Consider the following 24,247-nt stretch of genomic DNA (forward strand, 5'->3'; position numbering starts at 1 on the left):
ATTAAATTTGGGTAATTTTTTGTCCCGTTACAAAAATAATTTGCACAATTTTCATGACTGCCAAACACATGATACGGGATGTTGATAATATCATTCTTGAGGTCCCGAATCAATTTTTGTAACGGTTCTTTTCCTGACTTTCGAAATTTTATTGCCATGATTATCGCCTTCTGTAAGCGCAAAATGTGATTGCCTAACTGCTTCCTCCCCCCCCCTCCTGCAATTACGCAACCACTGCTGCTATTTTTTGCAAGGTTTCTCAATTTATTGCAAGTGTTTCTAATCAAATGGTTTTTGCACTCAATTTTTTGGACAGTTGAATCATACGGCCTAGTATCTAATATTCTTTTATAAACATTACTGTCTCCATCTGCTATGATACTTGTGTATTTCAGCCCATGCATTTCTACACTTTTAGAAAATCCTTCGATTACTATATCCGCCTCCATCGCAGAAGATGTACCTTGCCAGTTTTTAAAGCAGTGGTGTTCAGATGCTGCTATGTTTTTTGCTTCTGCTCTGGCACAAATACAGCAGTATTTATTTCTTACACCCAAGAAAAGAATTTTCCTAGTTTGAAGTCCAACAATGGCAGCCTAGAAGCAATAACAAAGAATATTAAGTAAAATGCAACGCCAATTACATTTCTCAACAATTAAAATCACGCGAAATGCGCAGACGACAGTCTATTATAATTTATCTTTTATATTGTCGCATTAATAAAACTATTTTTATATGCTGAAAAAAGAAAAATCAGCCCCTCTCCCCTTGGAGCGATTGGCGCCAAAATTGAACCAACTCCTGTTTACATATTGGTTCATATTTATTCCAAATTTCATTAGAACAAAGCATTGCTGCAGTTTTAGAAATGGTTTACATGATTTTACATTGAAACCACGTTAAGATACCATTGTAAATACCTGTAATGTATACTGCATTTTTTATTGATTTGCTTGAAAATGTGTGAGGAAAAAAATCTTAAGTGGAGCAGCTGTTATGTTCGAGGCCACCAATTTCATTTGCGTGGTGAATTAAAAAAGAAGAAAAAAAAAAAGAACGAATGCCTTTTAGTCATTTTTGCTCTTTTCTTCATATAATGCACAATATCATCTAAAACTGCATTTTTAAAGCTACAAGTTTGACAAATTTCTACAGGGGAAACCCCCAAGACGTACTCCTCCACTCTATTTCTGAATAAATATCGTGCTTACGAGTAGCACGAAAAAACCCAATCTCTGGTAACTCCCCCCCCCCACCCCATAACTAACTGCACATTGAAAACATTTACTTCAGAAACAAACTAAGTATTAGAACTATATTGATCATAGTGCAGAAATTGCCGCCTTCCTTTCTTTGTTCAAATTAAAGCGTTTCAATGGATTTCACAATTACTTTATTTTTTCAAATAATTATGGGTGACCAAAAAATGTGCAATACGTTTTTGAGCAATCACGATTGCTTATTGCTTTCATTTGACTGTTTTGGTGTGCTATCATTTTATTTTCAGGTCAATATCCTACACTTACACGCATGCATACACGCACGTACACACACACACAAACATACACATACAACACACACATACATACACACAACACATACACATACTCAAACACATACGCACACGCATACATACAGAACGTACACATACATACAGATACCTACACATACACCTACACACAACTACCCACACACTCATACCTGCACACAGACCCAAACACACGCCTACACACACATACATATACCCCCTACACACAAACACACATACCCCCTACACACAAACACACATACCCCTGCACACAAACACACATACCCACTACACACACATAAATACACACGCCTACATACACACACACTCGTGATTGCGAAAATCATAATTTGAATTCAAGAGGTCAATTTTTTTTTTTTTTTTTTTTTTTTTTTTTTTTTTTTTTTTTTTGCATCTTTGGGAAAAATGCTTTGATAAACTGTACTTCCGTGTGCTGGTAAACGGCAGTATCTGCAGAAATGAGCTTTCGAGATATTTGATACTAACATTAGAGAAATGTTGAAATTCAACTTTTTTTTCAGTGAAAACCAAATAAGCAATCTTGTACAATAAAGCCAACTTACAACAGATGACAAAATTATACAAAAAAAAAAAAACATTTACTGCCCTTTACCTGTCCAGAGCAGAAAACACGGAATTGTCAAGTGACAAAGTGAGACTATAGTAATCATATGAAATTAGCCTATCTATGTCATGAAAGCACCATATTCCATGAACTGTAGCCATATCTAAATATTTTAACATGTCTATGTGTTATTATATGCAATGTAAATTATGTCACTTATTAATTACTAATTTTTAAACTGGTCAAATCTTTATTTCTAACTTCTCGAGTCGATGAATTAAAAAATATACTTGATGTTATTCATGTTTATGGTGTAAGCAAGCTGCCCTCTTTATTTTAATCATATCCTTATGGTTTGTAAGCACAAATTGCAAAACGTATCACTACATAATACATTTTGAGATTACATAGAGTGTTTTTTCTTTTCTTATTATTCCTTTTTTTTAATCAAAATGTAACTGACAAAATTTGTTTCTGAACATTGGTAAATGTTTCCTTCTTAAATAGTTACGTTTTAGACAAAAGAATTTCGATAATATTTCATATAATAAATATTAAAATATTTTCAAATTAACCTATTTTTTTCGTCAACTTTCACTTTTTTTACATGAAATTTGAGTTAAAAATAGATACATGATTTAAAATTATATGCTCTATGAAATGTAAAAGGTGCAAAGCAGTAGTTTAGTACGAAATTTCAGTAATTTCACTTAGTGTGTGCAAGCTGTTCAAACGAGCAAACTTTAATCTGGGAAAGGGAGAGAGCTTAGAGCTGCGTCATTTTAAAGTGTGAAGATTAAATTGCTTGATAGGATACTTTCGTGCATGTTTATTGTAGCTAACAAGTTCAGTAAACATGCCAATATACTTAGAATCAGGTCTACCTCAAAATTAAATTCATCTCATTTTTGTATGATGACTCATTTTACCCCGTCATGGGGTATACTTTGGTGACAATTTTTCATTGATTTAAAAATTAAAAATGTTTTCTCTGAAACTACATCAATATGCTCAGGATCAATCTAATTAAAATTCAATTAAAATTAAACAGCAAAAAAATCTCATTTTTTTTTCTTATGCCATAAAGTACGAACTTTCTTTAAAAACGTTTTTGTATTTAAAAATAATAAATAGTCCATGTAGCGAGTGTTACGCAAAACATCACATCTGCAAAAGTGCTAAATTTTAGAAGGTTGATTAAATTAAGATTCATAAAAGTTACTTATATTCAGATACACAGAAATTTAAAGGCAAAAGTTAGAATACCTAAATCAAAACGCAAATATGTACTTATCAATGTCACAGCTTCAAGAATAGATTTAGCAATATATGTGTGGATAGACAGAAATTAAATTTTGAGATCCTCCATTTCAATTTAACAAAATAAGTTGATTAAAACTAAATGAAATGATAGCTATTTATCAATTCATATGCAATTTAATGATTAAAATTTTCATTTTCGTTTTGATCAATTAAAAATTGTGAGTATAAAAACATATACATCTTGTATATTTAGTATTTTAGGCGTTTTTTTTTTTTTTTTTTTTTTTTTTTTTTGTTTTGTTTTTGATTCTAGAACTAATTTTTAGAATTATTTATGAAAAAGAAATTTCTAAAATGAAGAATGCATAAAATATATACAGGAAAAAAAATTAACTTACCACTCCTGATAAAGATGAATAGTTTGATCTGTATGACCGTTTTGCCCAGCTGCCATCTGCTATCACTGTTATACATGGAACTTCATCAGCGTCTACTTTTCCATCACGGATTGCTATTTCTTTTTCTTCAATTCCAGCGAGTTCCATTTCTTTCAAAGCAGTTGATTCCCAAGCTTTTGATATAATGTCATACTCTTTGAGAAACGTATTGATGGATATCGTTGGAATTTCAATTACAGAAAGAAATTCTTCCAAATTTGAATGCCCTGCACCTATTGCTATTACTCCCGTTACGGCAGCTGCATTAATACTCATTTTATCGTGTGGAGATTTCTCTGTCCATACCAATTTTGTGAAATTACACATTTTACATTTAAATTTAATGCCACTTCTCAGACCGCATCTTTTTTCTGAGACAATATCCATGTCTGAAAACGTGCAACCAAGAGAGCTATGTGCATTTAGTTCTTGAAGAGATTTGATGAAAAATCGAATGTCAACTATTCGCCTACCATTCATTAGGTCTTCATTCTTTTTTTCTGATGAAATTCCTATGTCACCCTCAGGATTGTTGCTTTGGCAGTTCTGTTTTTTTCTGAAATATGAAAAAGAAAAAAAATATATATATATATATGTATGTAATGCTTTTTTATGGTTTTGCTTCTATGCATTATATTTTACTTGATAATTAACTAATAAATTGGGTAAAATAAGTAAATAAATGAAATGCTTACTTTTCTCTCCAAATTGCCAAGTTCTTTCCGCTATTTTTCTTTCTTTTCGCATAAAGTTTGAGACGAGCATTTACGTTATTTCTTCTATGCCGATAATTCATTTGCGAGCTTCGTCCGGTTCCCAGAAAAATGTAAGCTCACAGACGACCACGCTTCCAACTGGAACAACGTATAGTACACCAAATGAATACAGGAGACTAAAGAAGTAATGTGCGCCTCAAAATGGCAACCATACGAGCGAAGGAAGTACTTTACGTTGAAGCGGCTAGAAAATGCATGTGTAATAAGTAGTAAGTAAGTAAGTTATAGTGAAGTCCATTTCGAAAAAAGCGATTTCCGGAGTAGTAACGAGAAGCGATTCTTGAGTATAACTGAGAAGTGTGAAGACACTTACTGGTTATGAGTACCTGATCAACAGTCAATAATATGTAAACAATGTTAATGTACATGAAGTAGCTAATAGATAGAGTAACAAATTCATTTATGTAAATGTGAAAGCGTGAAAGGCTGAAATGAATATTCTTTGCCTTACATTTCGACACGAAATGTAACTCGATAACAAGATTTTTAATGATTTATTTTTTATTCACTTATTTTTTATTTTTTTCAATAACGGTTGAATTTACGGATTCCATTTCAACGGATTGAATTTACTTATAGACAAAAAGTTTTTCCACCCATCTGAAACAATTCTTTTGTTGAACTACAAATTATAAGTGTAGAAAATGCATTGCTTGATTGAAAACTTGTGGCTTTGTATTTGTTTTTTTATCCAGGATATTAAAAAACTTTCACCTTTGACATTTTGAATTAAAATTCAACTAGAAATTTGGTTTTTCGTACTAATATTCAAGCCGTATATATTGTATTTATGGTTCAGTTCCCTTCTTGATGTTTACCTTTTATAGCGAAATTGAGGCTATAAACGAAATTGTTATTTTGTTCCTTAGATTTCTCTATGAACAGGTGCGACTGCACAATGCATACACAGAAATATATATATATAGATAAAGACCGGCTAATTATGAAAATTTCAGTGTAACACGACTACCGAAAGATTCTTAGAACATTGTGTATTCATCCAGTCTAAAACAAAATGGTCAGTGTTCTCCCCCTTCCCCCATCAGTTCTCTAATTATCTGTAAATTTAAACCAGTGGTTCCCAATCTTTTGCACGTTGCGACCCTTTTTTGACCAAGTAAAGGACCTGTGATCCCGTAGCCTACATGTTAGTAAAGTATCGCTAGGTGTGGACCTAACCTGGCAACATTGTGAAAGCTACGTTAGATCAGATTACAAAACTGCTATGTTAGATTCGATTCACCCCTAACTATACTCTGGTAGGAATAATGTTTCGACCGAATAAGAAACGCTACACGACCCCATTTGGGGTCACGACCCTGGGAACCCACCCCTGCTTTAAAACAATTTTTTTATACTCATTCATGCTTTAAAGAAATGCAGGTATGTATAATTTTTCTCCTTAGAAAATTTTCAAAAGAAAAATTCAGTAAAATCCTGTTACAACGAATATCGGTATAAGGAAATACCCGTTTCAACCAAATAAGTTTTCAGTCACGATTTTGAAGTTCATTGTTACTGGATTTCACTGTATTATGAATTACATGATCAATGTGTACATACCTTGTAAAGAATTTTTTTCGAGTTTGGTTCGAGAAATTATTTTTAAAAATGTTTGTTGAGCTGTGGAAAGCATTTTATGCGTTTACATTTGTAGTAACATAGTATAATATAGACAAAAATAGATTCCAAATATTTAGTAAGTATCTGGAATACGGTTTTGGAACCCCGGTTTTTTTTTTTTTTTTTAGAAATGGTCGCATTATTTCGAACAAAGTCTCAAAAGAGTGCTGGAAATATTTTGCCAGATCTTTTATGGAGCAAAATGTCGAACAGTACCTACCACCTTTTTCAACGAAATTCATTTTTTTTTTCGAATTTTAAACAATCAAAGAATGGATATTTCAAAAAAGCAAAAAGTACACGACACAGACAGAGGCTTGAAAAATACTCGGAAAAAAATTTACATGAAAACTTCAAAGGAATTTGTAAAACCTTCATCCAACTTTCCCCATAGGTTAACATTAGATCCGTACGCTTTCAGACTCTCAGTGAAAAGCACCCTTAAATTTGCTTATAAAATAGCATTAATATACATATTTATCTTTCTTTGAATGCACCACCTCCATTGTTTATGCTTTCTTGATATAGTGAAAAGTAATGGGAGTAGTGCATCCCCAGAAATAGAAATATTCATTAATGCTATATTACAAGCATACTTAAGATCATTTTAATCTTAATTATATCCGTGAATTAATTTGAGTAACACGGAAAGGTTCTTCACTGAAGGTCTGCGATGCAACTTTACGCAAAATGCGATACTTCCTTTTTTTAAAATTTACAACGTGAATCTTTTTTTTTTTTCGGATATAGGGTTTATAGGTGTTAGTCCTATACTCTGGTTTTATGCCAAAAAAAAGGGGGGGAAATTGTAAAACAAACCCCTAGAAAAAAGGATGGGTTTTGATGATTTTAAAAATATAATAAGTGGTAATACCCCCCATGAGTTAACCAATTTCCTCCATATGTTCTTGCGTACAAACTTAGCACCTCTCTAGCCCCTCAGAAAAGTATTAATGTATAATATAACGATCCCTTTCCCTCCAGATAAAAATACTGGCTATGAAACTGTCAAAAACTGAAAAAAATTTCGGGCGACATTTCCAAAAAAGCGGGACGTGTGAATGGAAGAAGGTGGTCATATTTGGATTCAGGAGGTCATTTAGCACAAGAATTCACAAGAATTATCTCCAGAAGCACTCTTTAAAAACTATATCCTTTCTAAACACAAATCAAATCGTGAAGATGTTTCCAAGCATGTGGATTCACTTTCAAAAGCACTCATTCATTCCTTCATTGAAAAATGCCTCCGGAAAAGAGGGGAGTAGTAAATGGAAACGGTCGTTTGCGCTAATGATTGTAAATCTTATACACCTCACCCGGTTTTTCCCCCCAAGGAAGGACGAACTGGTGGGAGGCGTGGCTTAGTAGAGAAATTGAGCTTTTTCGAAAATATTTCAGATGGTTGGAACTCCGTTATTTTTTTAGAAATGGTCGCATCATTTCAAACTTAGTCTCAAAAGAGAGGTGGAAATATTTTGCGTGTTGGGGCGTTCTTAAAATTTCGATAGCACGATTTGCAGCTTTTTTACAGAGCGAAAGGTCCAACAGTACCTCGTTTTCGAAGAAATTCATTTTTTCTCGAATTTTAAAAAATCGAAGAATGGACGTATCAAAAAAATAAAAACTAAAATACACTGACATAGGCTTGAAAAATACTCAGAAAAAAAATTGACCCGAAAACTTCAAAGGAATTTTGTAAAACAAGCTCCAACTTTCCCCGTAGGTTAACATTAGATCCGAATCTTTCAGACTCTCAGTGAAGAGCACCCTTAAATACTTCGAGCGATTTTTTTCGCTCTCTCTCTCTCACCTCACATAGCCGCAAAATGTGTTGTACGTGATTTCGTGATGTCTGCCAGTGCCCTTTACTCCTGGCAGGGCGTAATACAACGTGATGTCTATTTTAAAGTCTTAAAACGCCTTTAGGCTTATTTTTGTATGTTACGTAAATGCCATATATTCCTAGGAATCAGCATGTTCGTAAAAGCTGAATGTATCGTTGTATTTTAGCGGCTAATCTTTGTCTATTCGTCTAAATGTTTTTTTTATATCAATGAAGATGTTGTTCGTCAACTTAAGTAATCCTTTGTGGATAATAAATACAGATTTTCCATGAGGAAAAATGCTTCACGTGTTTTTCTTTCCAACTTCAGGCTATGGACATTTTTACTTGCAAGTTCACTTCTACTAGCGGTGTAGTAAGTCTAAATTTCACTACACATAATGCTCACAAGTGGTTATGGGCCCAGGTCACCTGGACTTTGCAATTCCTGGCCATAACCTGAAGAACTTGGAAAATTTGAATTTTTATGCTCTGAAGAATTTTTAAAACATCGTGAAATTTTTGAAAGTATGGAAGTCCCTACAATACCTTTACTAAATGCCAATAATTGGAATACTTGGAAGAGAAACATACAAGTTGTCTTGCGTCATTCGGGCAGCTGGGAATTCATCGAAGCTGACGAAAAAGAAAAGAAACCTGAAGAAGAAAAATTGACGTTCCGAGATAAAGCGGAATTGAATCTTAGAAGAACTCGAGCTTATACTACTATTTATCAGTTCCTGTCAGAAGAATTCAAGCCTCTCATCGAATGCACTACTGAAGGAAAGATAGCTTGGGAAATCTTGTGCAAGTATTTTGAACCTGACACCCGTGCCAGATTAATATCCCTGTTGGACAAATTTTTTCAAGTCAAGTTTCAAGATGGAGAAACGGTTGGTCTTTTCATCTGCCGAGTGAAAGCAGCCGCGTCACAATTAAAAGAAGTTGGCCATGCGATGTCCGACCTTTACATAGGTTTCCAGTATATCCGGAGTTTACCCCCTGAGTTTGCATCCATTGTACAGCAAATCTACAGATGGTCTGACGTGGACTTTACCCCATTGAAAATAGAACAAGAATTGTTGCTCGAAGCAAATAGAATTTCTGAAATGAACGTTCCACTACAGACACCTGCTGTGTATGTGACCGTTCCGAATTCGCTACCTGCCGGTAAGATCCATCCTTGTAAAAGTAGTTGTAAACCTGTGTCAAATTTTAGTAAAAATAGATTTAAAGGGAAATGTAATTTTTGTGGGATTTTTGGGCATAAAAAGGTTGATTGTTTTAAATTTAAGGCAAAGTTAAATTCTAAAAATTTTTCTCAAGGGTCTTCTAATTCTCAACATGTGAGTGAAATTAATGAGTCAGAAGCTTTGAATATTACTTCATCTGACTCAGATATAACGTGGATTGCCGATTCTGGAGCTACGTCACATGTCACTAAAAATAAAAATCTTTTCTCTGATTTTAGACCAGTTAATAACTTAAAAATGTCTATGGCTGTTGACGGTAAACAAAGCAATATTTTAGGGATTGGTACAATTCAATTGTTGGTCAAAATTAATGGTAGACATAGGAAAATTATCTTGAAAGATGTTCTGTACAATCCTGAAATCCGTCGTAATTTATTGTCATTATCTAAATTGGAACAGGAAGGTAACAAATTTGTTGGTCATAATACCATTCTTAAAGTTTATGACAAAAATTGGAATCAATTATTTTATGCAAAGCGTAGAAATGACATAAATTTATATTTTTTTAAGCCTAATAGATATTTGTATTTGAAAAATAGTGAACATTGTGATAATTCTGAACCTGTTTGTAACATTTCTGAAAAAATTGGTAAAATTTCACCTGAAGATTTATGGCACAAGAGATATTGTCACATTAATTATGAATATATTTCTAGAACTAGCAAAAACAATAGTGTTAGAGGTCTTCCTGAATTGAATAAAAATGTTAACTATTGTGAAATTTGTAAATATACTAAAGCTAGGAGTATTTCTTTTAAATCGATTGGGGCCGTGAGATCTTCTAAACCTTTAGAGCTTATACACATGGATGTAGGTGAAGTCCCAAATTTAACTTTGAGGGGAGAGAAATATTATTTATCCATTATGGACGATTTTTCAAAACGCGTTGCTGTATACCCTATGAAATTGAAGTCGGATGTTTTCAATATTTTTGTAAGATTTTTAAATCGTAATGAAAGGCTTTTAGGGAGGAAAATTAAATCAATTCGTACAGATGGGGGGAAAGAATTTTGCAATCAAAATTTTGAAATTTTCTTGAATAACCGTGGCATTAGGCATGAGAAAACTAATCCCTACACACCAATGATGAATGGCATAATTGAACGGTTTAACCAGACATTAATGGGGGGAGTTAGAGCACTTTTAAAAGAGAGTAACTTACCTTCGAAATTCTGGGGGGAAGCTGCATTTTGTTTTTCTTATGTTTGGAATAGGTCTTGTCATGGGAGCAATCATACCCCGTTTGAACTGTTTTTCAATAAAAAGCCTAGCGTGAAACATCTTAGAACTTTTGGCTGTTTAACTTTTGTAAATGTTCCAAGCCAGAAAAGAAAGAAATTGGACGATAAATCTAAACCAGGAATTTTGTTAGGTTACGCTCAAAATACTAGAGGTTATCGTGTCTGGCTGGAAGACGAACAAAGAATCATAGAAACATGTAATGTCAGTTTTGATGAGGGAACTAAAGGGGCAGATGTCGTACTAGGTTCTGGATCAAGTAGTCCAAAGGTTATGAAATACTTACCTGACAATTTTGATTATGAATATCCTGTAACTTCAAATCAGGGAGTGGATGAGCTTTCCAGTGATAGTCCTAGTGAAGAATTAAAACCTTGTTCCGAAATTAATTGGTTGCGTCAAGCTGTTCCTAGACCATCAGGTGATAGAACTGATATTTACTATAGGATTGAAGGTTCAAATATTCGCTTGCGTTCTTTAAATGAAGTTATTAAATATTGTAATGATAACAAAATTGAATTTGATGAATCATATTTTGACTTTTCGGGCAAAAATTTAAAAGAGGGAAAGGTAATAGAAATTTTAGAGGGAAATCTTGCTGAAATTAAACTTCCATTAAATTTTAAAGAAGCCATTAATTCTAGGGAATCTAAACATTGGATTAACGCGATGGATCAGGAAATACAAACCATATATAATCGCGGTGTATGGGAGTTAGTGGATCCACCTGAACATAGTAAAATTTTGGGAAATCGGTGGGTATATACGGTAAAAGAAGATCAGCAAGGGAATATTGTGAAATACCGTGCTCGATTATGTGCTCAAGGTTATCTTCAGGAAGCTGGAGAATCATTCCAAGAAGTTTTTAGCCCAGTCATTGATTTTTCTATAATCAGATTGTTTTTCTGTATTTTTGTATGTCTTTTTAAATGGTGTCATCTGCATGTAGACATAAATAACGCTTATTTGTATGCTAATTTGGATACTAATGTATATATGAAACAACCTAGTGGATATGTACTAGAGCCTGGTAAAGTTTGTTTGTTAAAGAAAGCTTTGTACGGTTTACACCAAAGTGGTAGAATGTGGTACTATCAACTCCATGAAACACTTTTGAAAATGAACTTTTCTAGTTTAGATTGGTGTAATTGTTGTTACATATATAAAAATAAGGTTATTCTTCTTTTTTATGTTGATGATATCATACTTTTTGGCAAACTAAAATCTGATTTGAATGAAATTGTAAATTTTTTAAGAAATCATTTTGAATTAAAAATTTTGGGTGAAATAAGAAAACTTCTGGGTGTTGAATTTCAAAACATTGATGGTAATTGGTATATTCATCAGACAACGTATATTAATAAAATTGTCGAGTTGTATTCTAGTTATAATATTCCAATTAGTAATGTTCCTATTTCGGTTGGGGTGGTTTATTCAAAAATTGATTCGCCTACTAGTAAGTTAGAAATAGATAAATGTAATTCTTTACCATATCGAAATTTAATTGGCTGTTTATCCTTTTTGGCTAGTAGAACTCGTCCCGACATAACATATGCTTTGAATATATTTTCCCAATTTCAATCTAATTATGGTGAAAAACATTGGCATGGTTTACTTCGTCTCCTTGGTTATGTTTTGTATACGAAAAATCTTAAATTGAAGTTATCAAATATTTCAAATTTAAATATTAAATGTTATTCTGATTCAGATTGGGCAGCTAGTAGAGATGATAGGGTTTCAATAGGAGGTTACATCATTTTGCTAGATAATGCACCTATCATGTGGAAAACCTTTAAGCATAAATGTATTGCTCTTTCCACTATGGAAGCCGAATATGTCACTTTGACAGAGGCTGCTAAAGAATTTGTCTGGATCATAAAAATTTTAAAAAATGAAAATTTGAATTTAATTTTGAAAAATTGTGAAATATTTTGTGACAACATTGCTGCAATAGATTTTTCCAAAAGTCCTATACAAAATCAAAGAAGTAAACATATTGATATCAAGTATCATTTTTTGAGAAATCTAGTAAATGAAAAATTGTTTAAATTAATGTATGTGAGTTCTAAATTAAATTTAGCTGATGCTTTGACAAAACCTTATACCAAATCTCAACTTGGACATTTTTGTGACATTATTTTTGGGGGGAAAAATATATAACCTAAATTTGAACTTTTTGGGTGTGTAAAATTTTTGTGAAATTCAATGGTGACTTTGTCAATTTGAATTTATTGTGAATTTTTCTGATTGTTGTGCATGTTGCAAAAATGGGGCCGCTTGTTAGATTTTTAATTTAAACTTTCACAAAAAGTGAAAGAATCACTTAATTTGAAAAAAAAAACGTTTTTGCATCATGCAGTATCAATCCTTTTTCGATGTAAACATTGCATCACGTTGTGACGTCATGTGTGCGATCGGTTGCAATGACTCAGTCAAGTGAATGAACTTTTGGGTGAACCGAGTCACCAGTTCATTGTATCTTATAACCGCGAGAATTTTTTTGTAGATTGAGTTACTTTTTGATTGGCAACATATCTTTAACTTTCTTGCATTGGCAACACATCTTATATTTTGCATATTCTTAATTTGAAAGCCATGTGAGGACCTTTAAATACTTCGAGCGATTTTTTTCGCTCTCTCTCTCTCACCTCACATAGCCGCAAAATGTGTTGTACGTGATTTCGTGATGTCTGCCAGTGCCCTTTACTCCTGGCAGGGCGTAATACAACGTGATGTCTATTTTAAAGTCTTAAAACGCCTTTAGGCTTATTTTTGTATGTTACGTAAATGCCATATATTCCTAGGAATCAGCATGTTCGTAAAAGCTGAATGTATCGTTGTATTTTAGCGGCTAATCTTTGTCTATTCGTCTAAATGTTTTTTTTATATCAATGAAGATGTTGTTCGTCAACTTAAGTAATCCTTTGTGGATAATAAATACAGATTTTCCATGAGGAAAAATGCTTCACGTGTTTTTCTTTCCAACTTCAGGCTATGGACATTTTTACTTGCAAGTTCACTTCTACTAGCGGTGTAGTAAGTCTAAATTTCACTACACATAATGCTCACAATTTGCATATGATTGGGCATCAAAGGATGCCAACCTAAAACTGAAACTTTACACGTGCCGAAAGAGTTGAGAAGTTAAATCTAATTTGAATAAAGTTAATTTTATATTACATTACATTAGGAATGAGAACGCGGATAAATATCGTTTACCGATGTCTATCATATCCCCCCTTCTCATTCAGTAATGTTATTAAACTTTAAATTTTTATACAATTTTAATAGATTCAAAAATAACCCAAAAAAATCCACAAAGGGCCAGGCTTAATCTTTTACAAAAATTTAACAATTCAACAATAAACAAATATGGATATATATCCATCATAATACATCATCCATCAGCAGCTGCAGCTCAATACATCACCGCTTATTTGATTGAAGTCCTTTCTCAAAAAAGTCCTTCTTGCCTATTGATGATCCACAGTCCAAGGAAATATTAGTAAGTCCAAGATTAACATTTCCACTGCAAACTATCTTGTCAAACTGTAATTGACAAAAATACTCGAAACAGTATATTTGAAAATGATGGGCACAATGATTTTATAAAAATTTTTTTTTTTTTTTTTTTTCACAATGACAAAATTATTTAAAACGCTTAGTTTCCAAAAAATAAACTCTTGTCATTGAATCAAATTCCTCCATCTCAAAGATTAAACCAACGAGAAATTTGAAAAAGTATTTCAGTTGTTACAAAAATATTTATACTTTAATATCCCATTATATTTATTATACTAAACAATTTAATACCATTAAAAATTAACAAAATATTTGTTCACAAAAACGATTCAGTTCAAAACGGGTCTGCGGCTTCGTAAAAATATCAGCCCTATTGGATTTACTGCCTACATGTTTTACGGTAAAAATGTCCCGTTGAATCAAATCACGAACAAAAAATAATTTTACATCAATATGTTTTGTACGGTGATTTTCAATCGGAGATTTAACAAAGTCAATGGCCGATTGATTATCAACGTACATTACAGATTTAATTTTACTTTTTCTAACAATTCCCCAGCGTAAACATTCGTTTAATACACGGTCAAACCACATAAGCTCTTTAGACACTTCACAAAGGGCCACAAATTCACTTTCCATAGTGGAAAGGCTAATACAACGTTCTTTGAAGGTTCGCCATTCAATCGGCGCATTATCCAACAAAATTAACTGCCCCCCGAGTGAAGTTCGATCATCTCGATTAGCTGCATAATCGGCGTCAGAAAAAGCTATTAATTGGGTTCTATTACAATTCAATTTAAGTTTTAAATCTTTTGTTTGAAAAACATAACCCAGAAGTTTTAAAAGACCGTTCCAATGAATGACACCAGGGTTGCTTTGAAATTGACTGAAGATATTGACCGCATAACAAATGTCCGGTCTCGTTCTGCTCGCAATGAAAGAAAGACAACCCAACAAATTACGATAAGGAATCTTTGACATTTCAAATTTTTCATTTTCTGTATTAGGACAATTCAATTTCGAAAAAACAGTACCTTTACAAATCGGCAATGATGAAACCGGAAAATTAAAATGTTTGAACTTTTCAAAAACTTCAATGATATATTTAGTTTGGAACAAATTCAAACCATTTTCAGTTCTTTCAAATTCAACACCTAACAGTTTTTTCGTTTTTCCGAGAACTTTTAAGTCAAAATTTTTCCTAAGTAAATTTAAAACATGATTTAAATTCTTTTCTTTCCGTGCGAGCAAAACAATATCGTCAACATACAACAATAAAATGACACATGAATTATAAATATAAACACAATTACATTCTTCAAATTTCTGAAAACCAATTTTCAATAAAACACTGTTTATCTCAAAAAACCACATACGGCCACTCTGGTGCAGACCGTAAATTGCTTTATTAAGCTTACAAACTAGATTTTCTTTCCCTTCTATTGCAAAACCCGGTGGTTGTCTCATAAAGATGCATTCTTTTAGAGGTGCATATAAATAAGCATTTTTCACATCGCACTGCAAATCGAACCAACCTTCTGATATTTTCAAGGAAAAGAAAAATCGAACCAATGAAAAATGAATCGTCGGACTAAAAGTCTGATCGTACGATTCAGGGGATTGTGCATATCCCTGAGCAACAAGTCTCCCACGATATCTAACAATTTTCCCCGATTCATCTCTTTTAACATTGAAAACCCATCTCGATCCGATTGGGTTTTCATTTGCAGGCAAAGGTGTTAAAACCCACACTTTTCTAGAATGCATAACCTCTAATTCATCCCTCATTGAATCTAACCACTGGTCCTTTTGCTTAGATTTAAGAACCTGTTTGTAATTCTTAGGAATTACAATTTCATCATCTAGTCATAAGTTACATAAATTTAAATGAACAGTTTGATCAGAAATTTCACCTTGATATAAATTTTTACCATTAAAATCAAATAAATGTGGCTTAAACAAAATAGCATTTTCAGAACAATATTTTTCAACATCATTTAAAGAACGTAATCGTTTAGAAGAATGTTTCTCATAAAAATAAATATCAGTACGAGATTTATCTGACCTTGGAATTGCTTTCCTCACCCATTCTGTTTCACGCAGCTGGGCGCGTGGTGGGTTTTCCCCATTTTCACTCAAGTCAGAATTCGAATCTGATTCATCCCCGCTCGTCTCGCTTTCACTCTCATCAGAAGATAAGAATTTAGACGGCGTACTCGGGCTTTCACTTCCGTTATCCGATTCGGAATTCGATTCATTTTCTGAATTTTGAGAATCTGATTGAATATTTGACCATTTGAGACAGGGACCCAGCACAGCTCCACTAGAGTCACTCTCTGATATATTTTTAAAAGCTTCTTTGTAATAAACATTTTCATTAAAATTTACATTTATACTTTCAAAAATTTTTCCGCTTTCGGGAATCCAGATACGAAAACCCTTAGTGTTAAATGCATAGCCCAAAAATATACCTTTTTTGGCTTTAACATCAAGTTTATGTCTTTGCTGACGGGGTGTTCCAAGATAACACAAAACACCGAAAGGTTTGACGTGCCTAGCACTTGGCTTACGTCCACCATATAACTCAAAAGGTGTTTTAGTTTGTCCTGAGTGACAAATCCTATTCCAAGTATAATTGAAGTAAAGCATAGCATCCGGCCAAAATCTTTTACTTAGCCCGCTTTCTTCCAATAATACTGTTGCAGCATTAGCGGCTGAGCGATTGTACACTTCGGCCAAACCGTTCATCTCTGGACTGAAAATATTGGTTAACTCATGTTTTATACCGTTATCCAAACAATAATTGTCAAAAACTTTATTTACGAATTCTCCCCCGTTGTCAGTTCTAACAGCTTTTACTTTAAGATTTAAAAATCTTTCAGCACGCTTTATGTGCTTTATGAAAATTTCTGGTACTTTGCTCTTTTCACTAATTGGATACAAAGCAGATTTATGTGAAAAATCATCAATGATTGATAAATAAAAACGTTCCCCCTTATTTCCCTTAATATTACATGGACCCCACACATCAGCATGAAGTAATTCAAGGGGACATTTAGACCGTATTTTACCTATTGGTTTAAATGAAACACGTTTAAATTTACCAATTTTACAATTTTCACAATCTATTTTTACATTTTTGAATTTAGGCAGGCCATGGACACACTCAAATTCACCGCTCTTTCTGATACTATCGGTGTTAATATGTGCCAGCTTTCTATGCCACAATTCTAATTTTTCCACATTAGAGCATTCAATTTTTTCATTTTCGAAATGATCATTACTTTTATTTGGTTTTATACTTTCTTGATACGATTTATTATACAAAATTTGAGGTTTTACAAAATAAATGCCATTTCTTAAAATTGCTCTAAATATAAACCCATTTCGACCAGATATCGTCACGGAGCCGTTTCCCCCTTCAAACTTAGCACCCCCCTTATCGAATTTAGTACCCGATAACAAATTTTGACGCAGATTAGGAGAGTACATTACATCTTTTAAAACAATGATAGTATCATCAAACTTTAATTTCACAGTTCCCATCCCCAAAATGGGGAAAGTTTCATTTCTAACGGCTACAGCCATTTCTTTGTTTCGTAATGGTTTAAAGTCCTCAAACGCACTACGAATGTTGACGAAATGATGGGTGGAACCAGTGTCAAAAATAAATTCATTTGGGTCTTCTGATACTTCATTTAGATGTACTTCGGAAATGAAAAAGTTCTGGTACTCACATGTTTCCTTTTCCACTGATGGGGAACTGCACCTCGCAGTTTTCTTGTTCGCCTTCCTCTTGTTCCGGATTGGTGATCTTGACTTTCTGTTACGTTGTTCGAGGTCCTTGTCAAGCCTCTTATAGTGACACACATTCCGCCTGTGGCCGGGTTTATTACAGTTAAAACAAATTAGTTTCCCTTTTACTCCTTTCTTGTCAAAATTACCCGGTTTCTTTACAAAGTTAGCCCTGCCGATAATTTTATCATCCTCATCTTTTAGTCGAATTCGCGATTCCTCGGCAATAAGTTCGCTGACTACTTTATTAAATGTGAATTCCTGTGCAGTAGTTCTCAGAATAACTTGACAAATATTGTCAAATTCTGAGGGCAAATGACGCAAAATTTGAAAAATCAAATAATTTTCAGAGAAATTCGCGTCTATAGCCTTAATTCTTTCGAAAATTTGCCGAGTACGGGCAGCGAAAAGATTTATCGACTCTTCCTCTTTTATACGACATTGGGATAACTCTGAAAACAATGTCATGTGCTGACAACGATTGTCAGGAAAGAAGTGATCTTTCAAAGCCTTCCAGGCATCAGCCGCGTTGACCTGATTTTCGATTATCTTTTTGAAATTTTTCTCCAAATTTAAATAAATTATGGATAGAGCCACATCCTGTCGATTTTGAAAATTACGAATCTCTTGCTCAGTAGCCTTTTTTTCATCATTAGAAAAAGGTTCCTTTTCAATGCCATTAACTATCATCCATAAACCTCGTTCCATTAGGACAAATTTGATATCAGATGACCAACTCACATAGTTGTCAGACCTTAATTTTTCGATAGGAACAATCTGGGATGCCATGATTGATAAGAATATGAAAAACGCCAAAAAATAAAAAAAACCTAATTGCAAAAAAACAACCAACAAAATCTCAAAATATCCCCGAAAAAAAACCTAAATAGTGCAACTGTTACAGCTTCCCCCCTGGAACAAGTCCAGGTCTTCCGCTGAATTTAGCAGCCACTATTCTGCCTAACATCAAACCAACTATATCCCCCCATAAAATGCAAACGAAACGTCTGAGAAAAGTTTACACTACACATGGCTTAAAGATTCGATACAAATTTCCAAAAAGCAAAAGAAAAACTTCTATTTTCACAGTTTTCATTCAACGCCGATGCGGGGAAAACAATTTGAAAAGATTTCCAAACACTTGTCATCTACCGATTCAGCAAAAAGACAAGTCAGTCACAACATTCCATTTCATCACAAAAACATGAAGTCTAATACTCTACTCTGCTGACAATTCGAAAACATCTTAATACATCATGATACTGAACAAGTAATTGTTATGATACAATTGGGTAGGGCTGGGCCCATAACCCTTATGATAACTTACGATGTTTAAACGAAAAGCCGAAGGGCTAAATTTCGTAAGTCAGTCAACAATGTTACATGCTTATACAAGCAGAGATAATATCACACAGTGGAAGGTGCAGAATCAAATATTAATGTGAAGAAATGAACATTGGAAACTTGTTAAAATCTTACCAAGAATTTATTGGTCAATAGTAACTAAAATAAATATAACTAACAAAAATAAGTTCTTAAGAATAAAACCCGGCCATAAGTGGAGGCGGAGTTCGCAACTCCCCAACACCTATCGGACCTAACTCACAAGAGGCTGACGAACACAAAAGAAGAGAGAGAGAACGATTGGAATCGTTCACTATTTATACTTGCCTCATTTGCATATGATTGGGCATCAAAGGATGCCAACCTAAAACTGAAACTTTACACGTGCCGAAAGAGTTGAGAAGTTAAATCTAATTTGAATAAAGTTAATTTTATATTACATTACATTAGGAATGAGAACGCGGATAAATATCGTTTACCGATGTCTATCAGTGATGAGGTAAACTCGGAACTCAGCCGGCAAGCGAACAGCGCGCGTTGTGTTCTGCCATTAAAAAAATTGTAAAAAAAAAACTATTGCGTATTTTTCAAAACTTTTTTCTTCTGAAGGGGGCGGAATGTTTTTACTATTACCAACTAAAATTTTAGAATTGAGGGTTCAATACTTGTCACAGGATGGGTTTCGAAAAAAACTAAACCCAGAAAAAAATGTAAAATAAAGGTTTTTTCAAAAATCAATAAAAAATACAAAAATTGCTCTATCTTCAAAATTTTTTCAATCATCATATTTAAAACTAAATTTCCTACATTCTAGTACAAAAAATATTTGTGTGGTGCGATTGGTTCGGGGTCTGTGAGGTAAAAAGTACTAAAAAGTGCAAAAAAACGCATAAAACATTAAATAACTTTTTTTCTAATAAAAATATCAAAAATCGAAGCCCGAGGTGCACTTTTTCAGCAAAAACTGCACCTGTTTACCAAATTTCATCGTTCTAGGCCTTACCGTTTTCCTGGGATGCGCGCCACAAACACACACACACACACACACAAACATCTTATTTTATTATATGTATAGAAGATAGATACCTTGCCTCGCGTTCAATCTTCGAGTCGAACCGAACCATTGCTTCGGTCACTCGTCTGGTCTGCTAATTCTATATTAGCTACCAGTTTTTTTCGCGCTCTTGGCTTCCTTAAGAGGTTTTCCATCTCCAGCTCAGTCACTTTCCTATGCCAGGCTGATGAGTGCTAATAAGCACGAAACTGCAGTCCTCGACTGGAAATGACTGAGCTGGCGGTGTATTTCACGTATTTCTGCTTTGGCCCTGGCTAATTGGGCGGTAATTTATTGAATGTATATTAATTGTTTAAGTGTTATATGCCTGTATTTTTCAATAATAATTATCATTATTTGATTATCTTATTTTTCTTTTGTTCGCAAATGTCTTATAATAAAATTTTTCTACTTAAGGAGAAAGAAGACCCTGCAGCTGCTGAAAATCTCACTAAATTGACGACAAACATGTCAAACTATGGCATAAAGTCGCTACATTTAGAGGCATGTGTAAATTTGGTAAAAGAAAGAGGGGTAGGCAAGATTGAAGTTTTAGTACCAAAGTGTAAGTTCTGTTTTGTTGTTGAACAATTATGCCTATTTAAATTGCAATTCAAATAAATCCTATTGTTGATTATAAAAATTTTAAGAGCTTCCAAATGTTTCACATGGTCTTCAGAAAATTTTACTTGAGTCCACTATCACCACTGCCATATAGGCAATTCTGCATTAATTATTAATTACATATCTGTACTTAGGAAGTAAAGGGCATTATGTCTTTTTTTTTTTTTTTTTCAAAATCTAGGTTTAAGCATTATCTAACTCAAATTTTTATACTCTATTCAGAGGTGTAAAGCACTAAGATTTTGATTCACAAAATGAAAACTTAAAATTCATCTCCTGGCTAATTTTACTTTTGTGGTAATGCTCTTTACCTTCCAGGTACAGTTTCAATTTGACATTTGCTAGTCATGGTTATATGTTACGTTAAAAAGTGCTGTAGTTGGAAAAAAAATGTGTGGGGGGAACATACCTAGATCTAAAAGGAACCTGGGGACTTACAAATACAAATGTGACGACCAGCAACAGGCTCTGGCACATCTAGGCTCGTCCTAGTTCGTTTATTAGTCCTCAATAAAGATCAATGGCCCTCTTAAAGGGATACCCTTACTCATTATAGCATCTTCAGAGAAACTGTTCCAAATACTCATAATCCTACTAAAATAATTTTTCCCAATTTCCAGATTAGCCCGAGAATTGAATAGCTCTACCACAGCAGCAAAGTTTCGGGTTTAACCAAATTTTCCGAAAATAATACTTTATTTAATAAACAAATCACGTACCACTAATAATCGCCTGCAGTGAACAATCATGAAATGCTATAACTCGCCAGAAAAGACAAGCACCAAAACACGCGCTCCGATCCAAAATGTCTAATCTTAAGCTGATGCGTGGGCTCGTATATATTGGGGTCCTTACCACTGCAGCATAGAAATCTAGCAAATAGAGAGGTTCGGGGGAGGAGTTGAGACGTCAGATTGAAGCAGAGTGCTACCGATATTTCTCCAGGGTTTGTACAACCTTGAAAAGTGCTTGAAATAAAAATTTCATTTTCAAGTTCTTGGGGGGGGGGGGGGAACCTTGACAGTTTTGAAACGTTGAAAAAAAATGTGGAAGTTTTTTTGTTCTTGAAATCGGTAGCATATAATGAAATTGTGCCCTTTTTTTTCAAGAATATTGCATCAGTGCGATTTTCTGAACTTGTGTGCAGCGTCACGAAAAATTGCTTTCTGTGTTTGAGAGTTCAATCTTTTTTCATCTTGTAAATATTTTGATATTTTTGGCAATCTGAAGTTATTTTAGCATACGCCACCATAGATTAGCTAATTTTTTGTTTAATTTCAATAGATAACAAACTACTTTTTTTTTGGAACCATGGCAACATTGCTCTTGCTCAGACTTTGCGGAAAGATGCTTGTCCTCTTTGAGATTTCAATCTTTTTGCATCTTGTAAATATTTGGAGATTTTTGGCAATCGGAAGTTATTTTGACATACGCTACAACAGATTAGCGTACTTTATGTTTAAGTGCCTGGACGACCGAGCCTTGCTCGGCTTTAAAAGAATTATTTTTTGTCAACTTGTGTTTTCCTAAGGTTCGATACTTTTTCAAATATACTTGAAAAGTATCATGTTAATGGAATATTAAGGTTCTCAATGCTTCTGAGAAACGAGAGATATACATGTAAACACTTAATCAGCATTATAGTTATTTCAGATTTTGAACTTGGAGCCAATTTTACTATAGTAAAATTATATTTAACCCAGAACTTCCTTCCATACTATGTTGCAATTCATTTAGAATAAGTAATTTTAGTGTAGTTGGTCACTTTATGCTAGAAAATGCTACATACAGCATGCTATCTATAAAAACTGATGATCCACAAACCACTCCAATAAATTATAACAACAAAATATAAACAGTCTCAAGAAATATGTTTTTTAGAAATAAAATTTAGATGCATGATTTAAAAAAAGAACATATAAAACTATTTGAAATGTAAAAAAGAAAATAAGTAAATAAAATAAGACTGTCAAGCAAAAGTTTTGCTTCAAAAAAAAAAAAAAAAAGCCTTACATCGACTTACATAGTGCTTTTGAATTTGTTTTTAGCCAACTGTGATTGAAATTAGCTAAAGTGGCTATTATCAGCCAAGCCTGGCAACCTTAAGCAAGTTTAAAATTTTAAAGCGAGAAGACACAAATTTTCATTGTTATGGTTGCAAATCATCTGCTTAATGTGTCAATTCACAATTTCTTACAAGGCTTAACTCAATTGAACTTTATATTTAAAAACTTTTTTTGTAAAAAATCGCGTTTTTACAGAAAAACACAGATGTAAATGAACTTATAGAATGCTAAACTACAATTTAATCCAAAATTTCACCCAAATCGTTAGAGCTGTTTCCGAGATAAGAAATATGAATGTATATACATACCCACAAGAATTGCTTGTTTAAAGATATAAGATTTCAATAGATAAAAAACTTTTTTTTCGGAACCATGGCAACTTTGCACTTTGCTCGGACTGTGCGGAAAATTGCTTGTCGTCTTTGAGATTTCAATCTTTTTGCAGCTTGTAAACATTTGGATGTTTTTGGCAATCCGAAGTTATTTTGACATACGCCACAACAGATTAGCTTATTTTATGTTTAATTTCAATAAATAACAAACAACGTTTTTTCAGAACCATGGTAACATTGAACTTACTCGGACTTAGCTGAAAAGTGCTTGTCGTATTTGAGATTTCAATCTTTTTGCATCTTGTAAATATTTTGATAGTTTTGTTACTTACATACATTTTTGTTTTATTTTAGGAATGGACAAATTTCCAAGCCTTCCAAATAGTCTCAAGTGCTGACCGTTTGAAAAATGGACTTATAACTATTTTATGCCAAAGACATGGCTCAAGATGTTATCAGGTACGGATCCAGAAGGGTGGTCATGACCCCCTCCTAAAGCTATATTTTGGGGTAATTATGTTTCAAAAAATCACAACAGACCCCTTATTCTAAGCACAAAACTGCACTTTGATCCCTCCTTTTTTGACCCCTTTCGGAACCAGAAGCTGGATCCCCCTGATTGTTCTTGTATATTTATGTTTCTGAAGTATTGTATATTGTACCAAAGCATTGGTTTGAAAATTCATCTATAATAAAATTGTTTTCAAAAATTGAAAAAGAGTGTAATTTCCTACTGAATGAAGTCAAATATTTGCTTTTTTATGCACATAAAACTGACTGACAGGGTTGCCACGCACCGGGAAAACCTGGAATTGTCAGGGAAAATGAAAATGGCCGAAAATCAGGGAAATGTCAGGGAAAATGAAAAATTGCATATTTCCGAGCGTTCTTAGCGCGGCCCGCTGGTCTATGACGTCAAAAAAAAAAAAAAAAAAAACTTTCATCCTTGTTTTTTTTCGCCACTATTCCCTTCCCATTCATCG

The 24,247-nt window shown here is 33.5% G+C and overlaps 1 protein-coding gene across 1 annotated transcript in view; it reads left to right on the forward strand.

Moving 5' to 3' along the window:
- Positions 1 to 23,971, forward strand: part of LOC129229865 (uncharacterized) — a 255,772-nt gene extending 231,801 nt beyond the window's left edge. The window contains exons 21-22 of the mRNA XM_054864242.1: positions 20,660 to 20,807; positions 23,619 to 23,971. Of these exons, the coding sequence (XP_054720217.1) occupies positions 20,660 to 20,807; positions 23,619 to 23,620 (150 nt within the window). The 3' untranslated portion in view covers positions 23,621 to 23,971. The remainder of the gene's footprint in view (positions 1 to 20,659; positions 20,808 to 23,618) is intronic.
- Positions 23,972 to 24,247: the final 276 nt, after the last annotated feature.

Source organism: Uloborus diversus, chromosome 9 (genome assembly GCF_026930045.1).
Source record: "Uloborus diversus isolate 005 chromosome 9, Udiv.v.3.1, whole genome shotgun sequence".
Lineage (NCBI taxonomy): Eukaryota > Metazoa > Arthropoda > Arachnida > Araneae > Uloboridae > Uloborus > Uloborus diversus.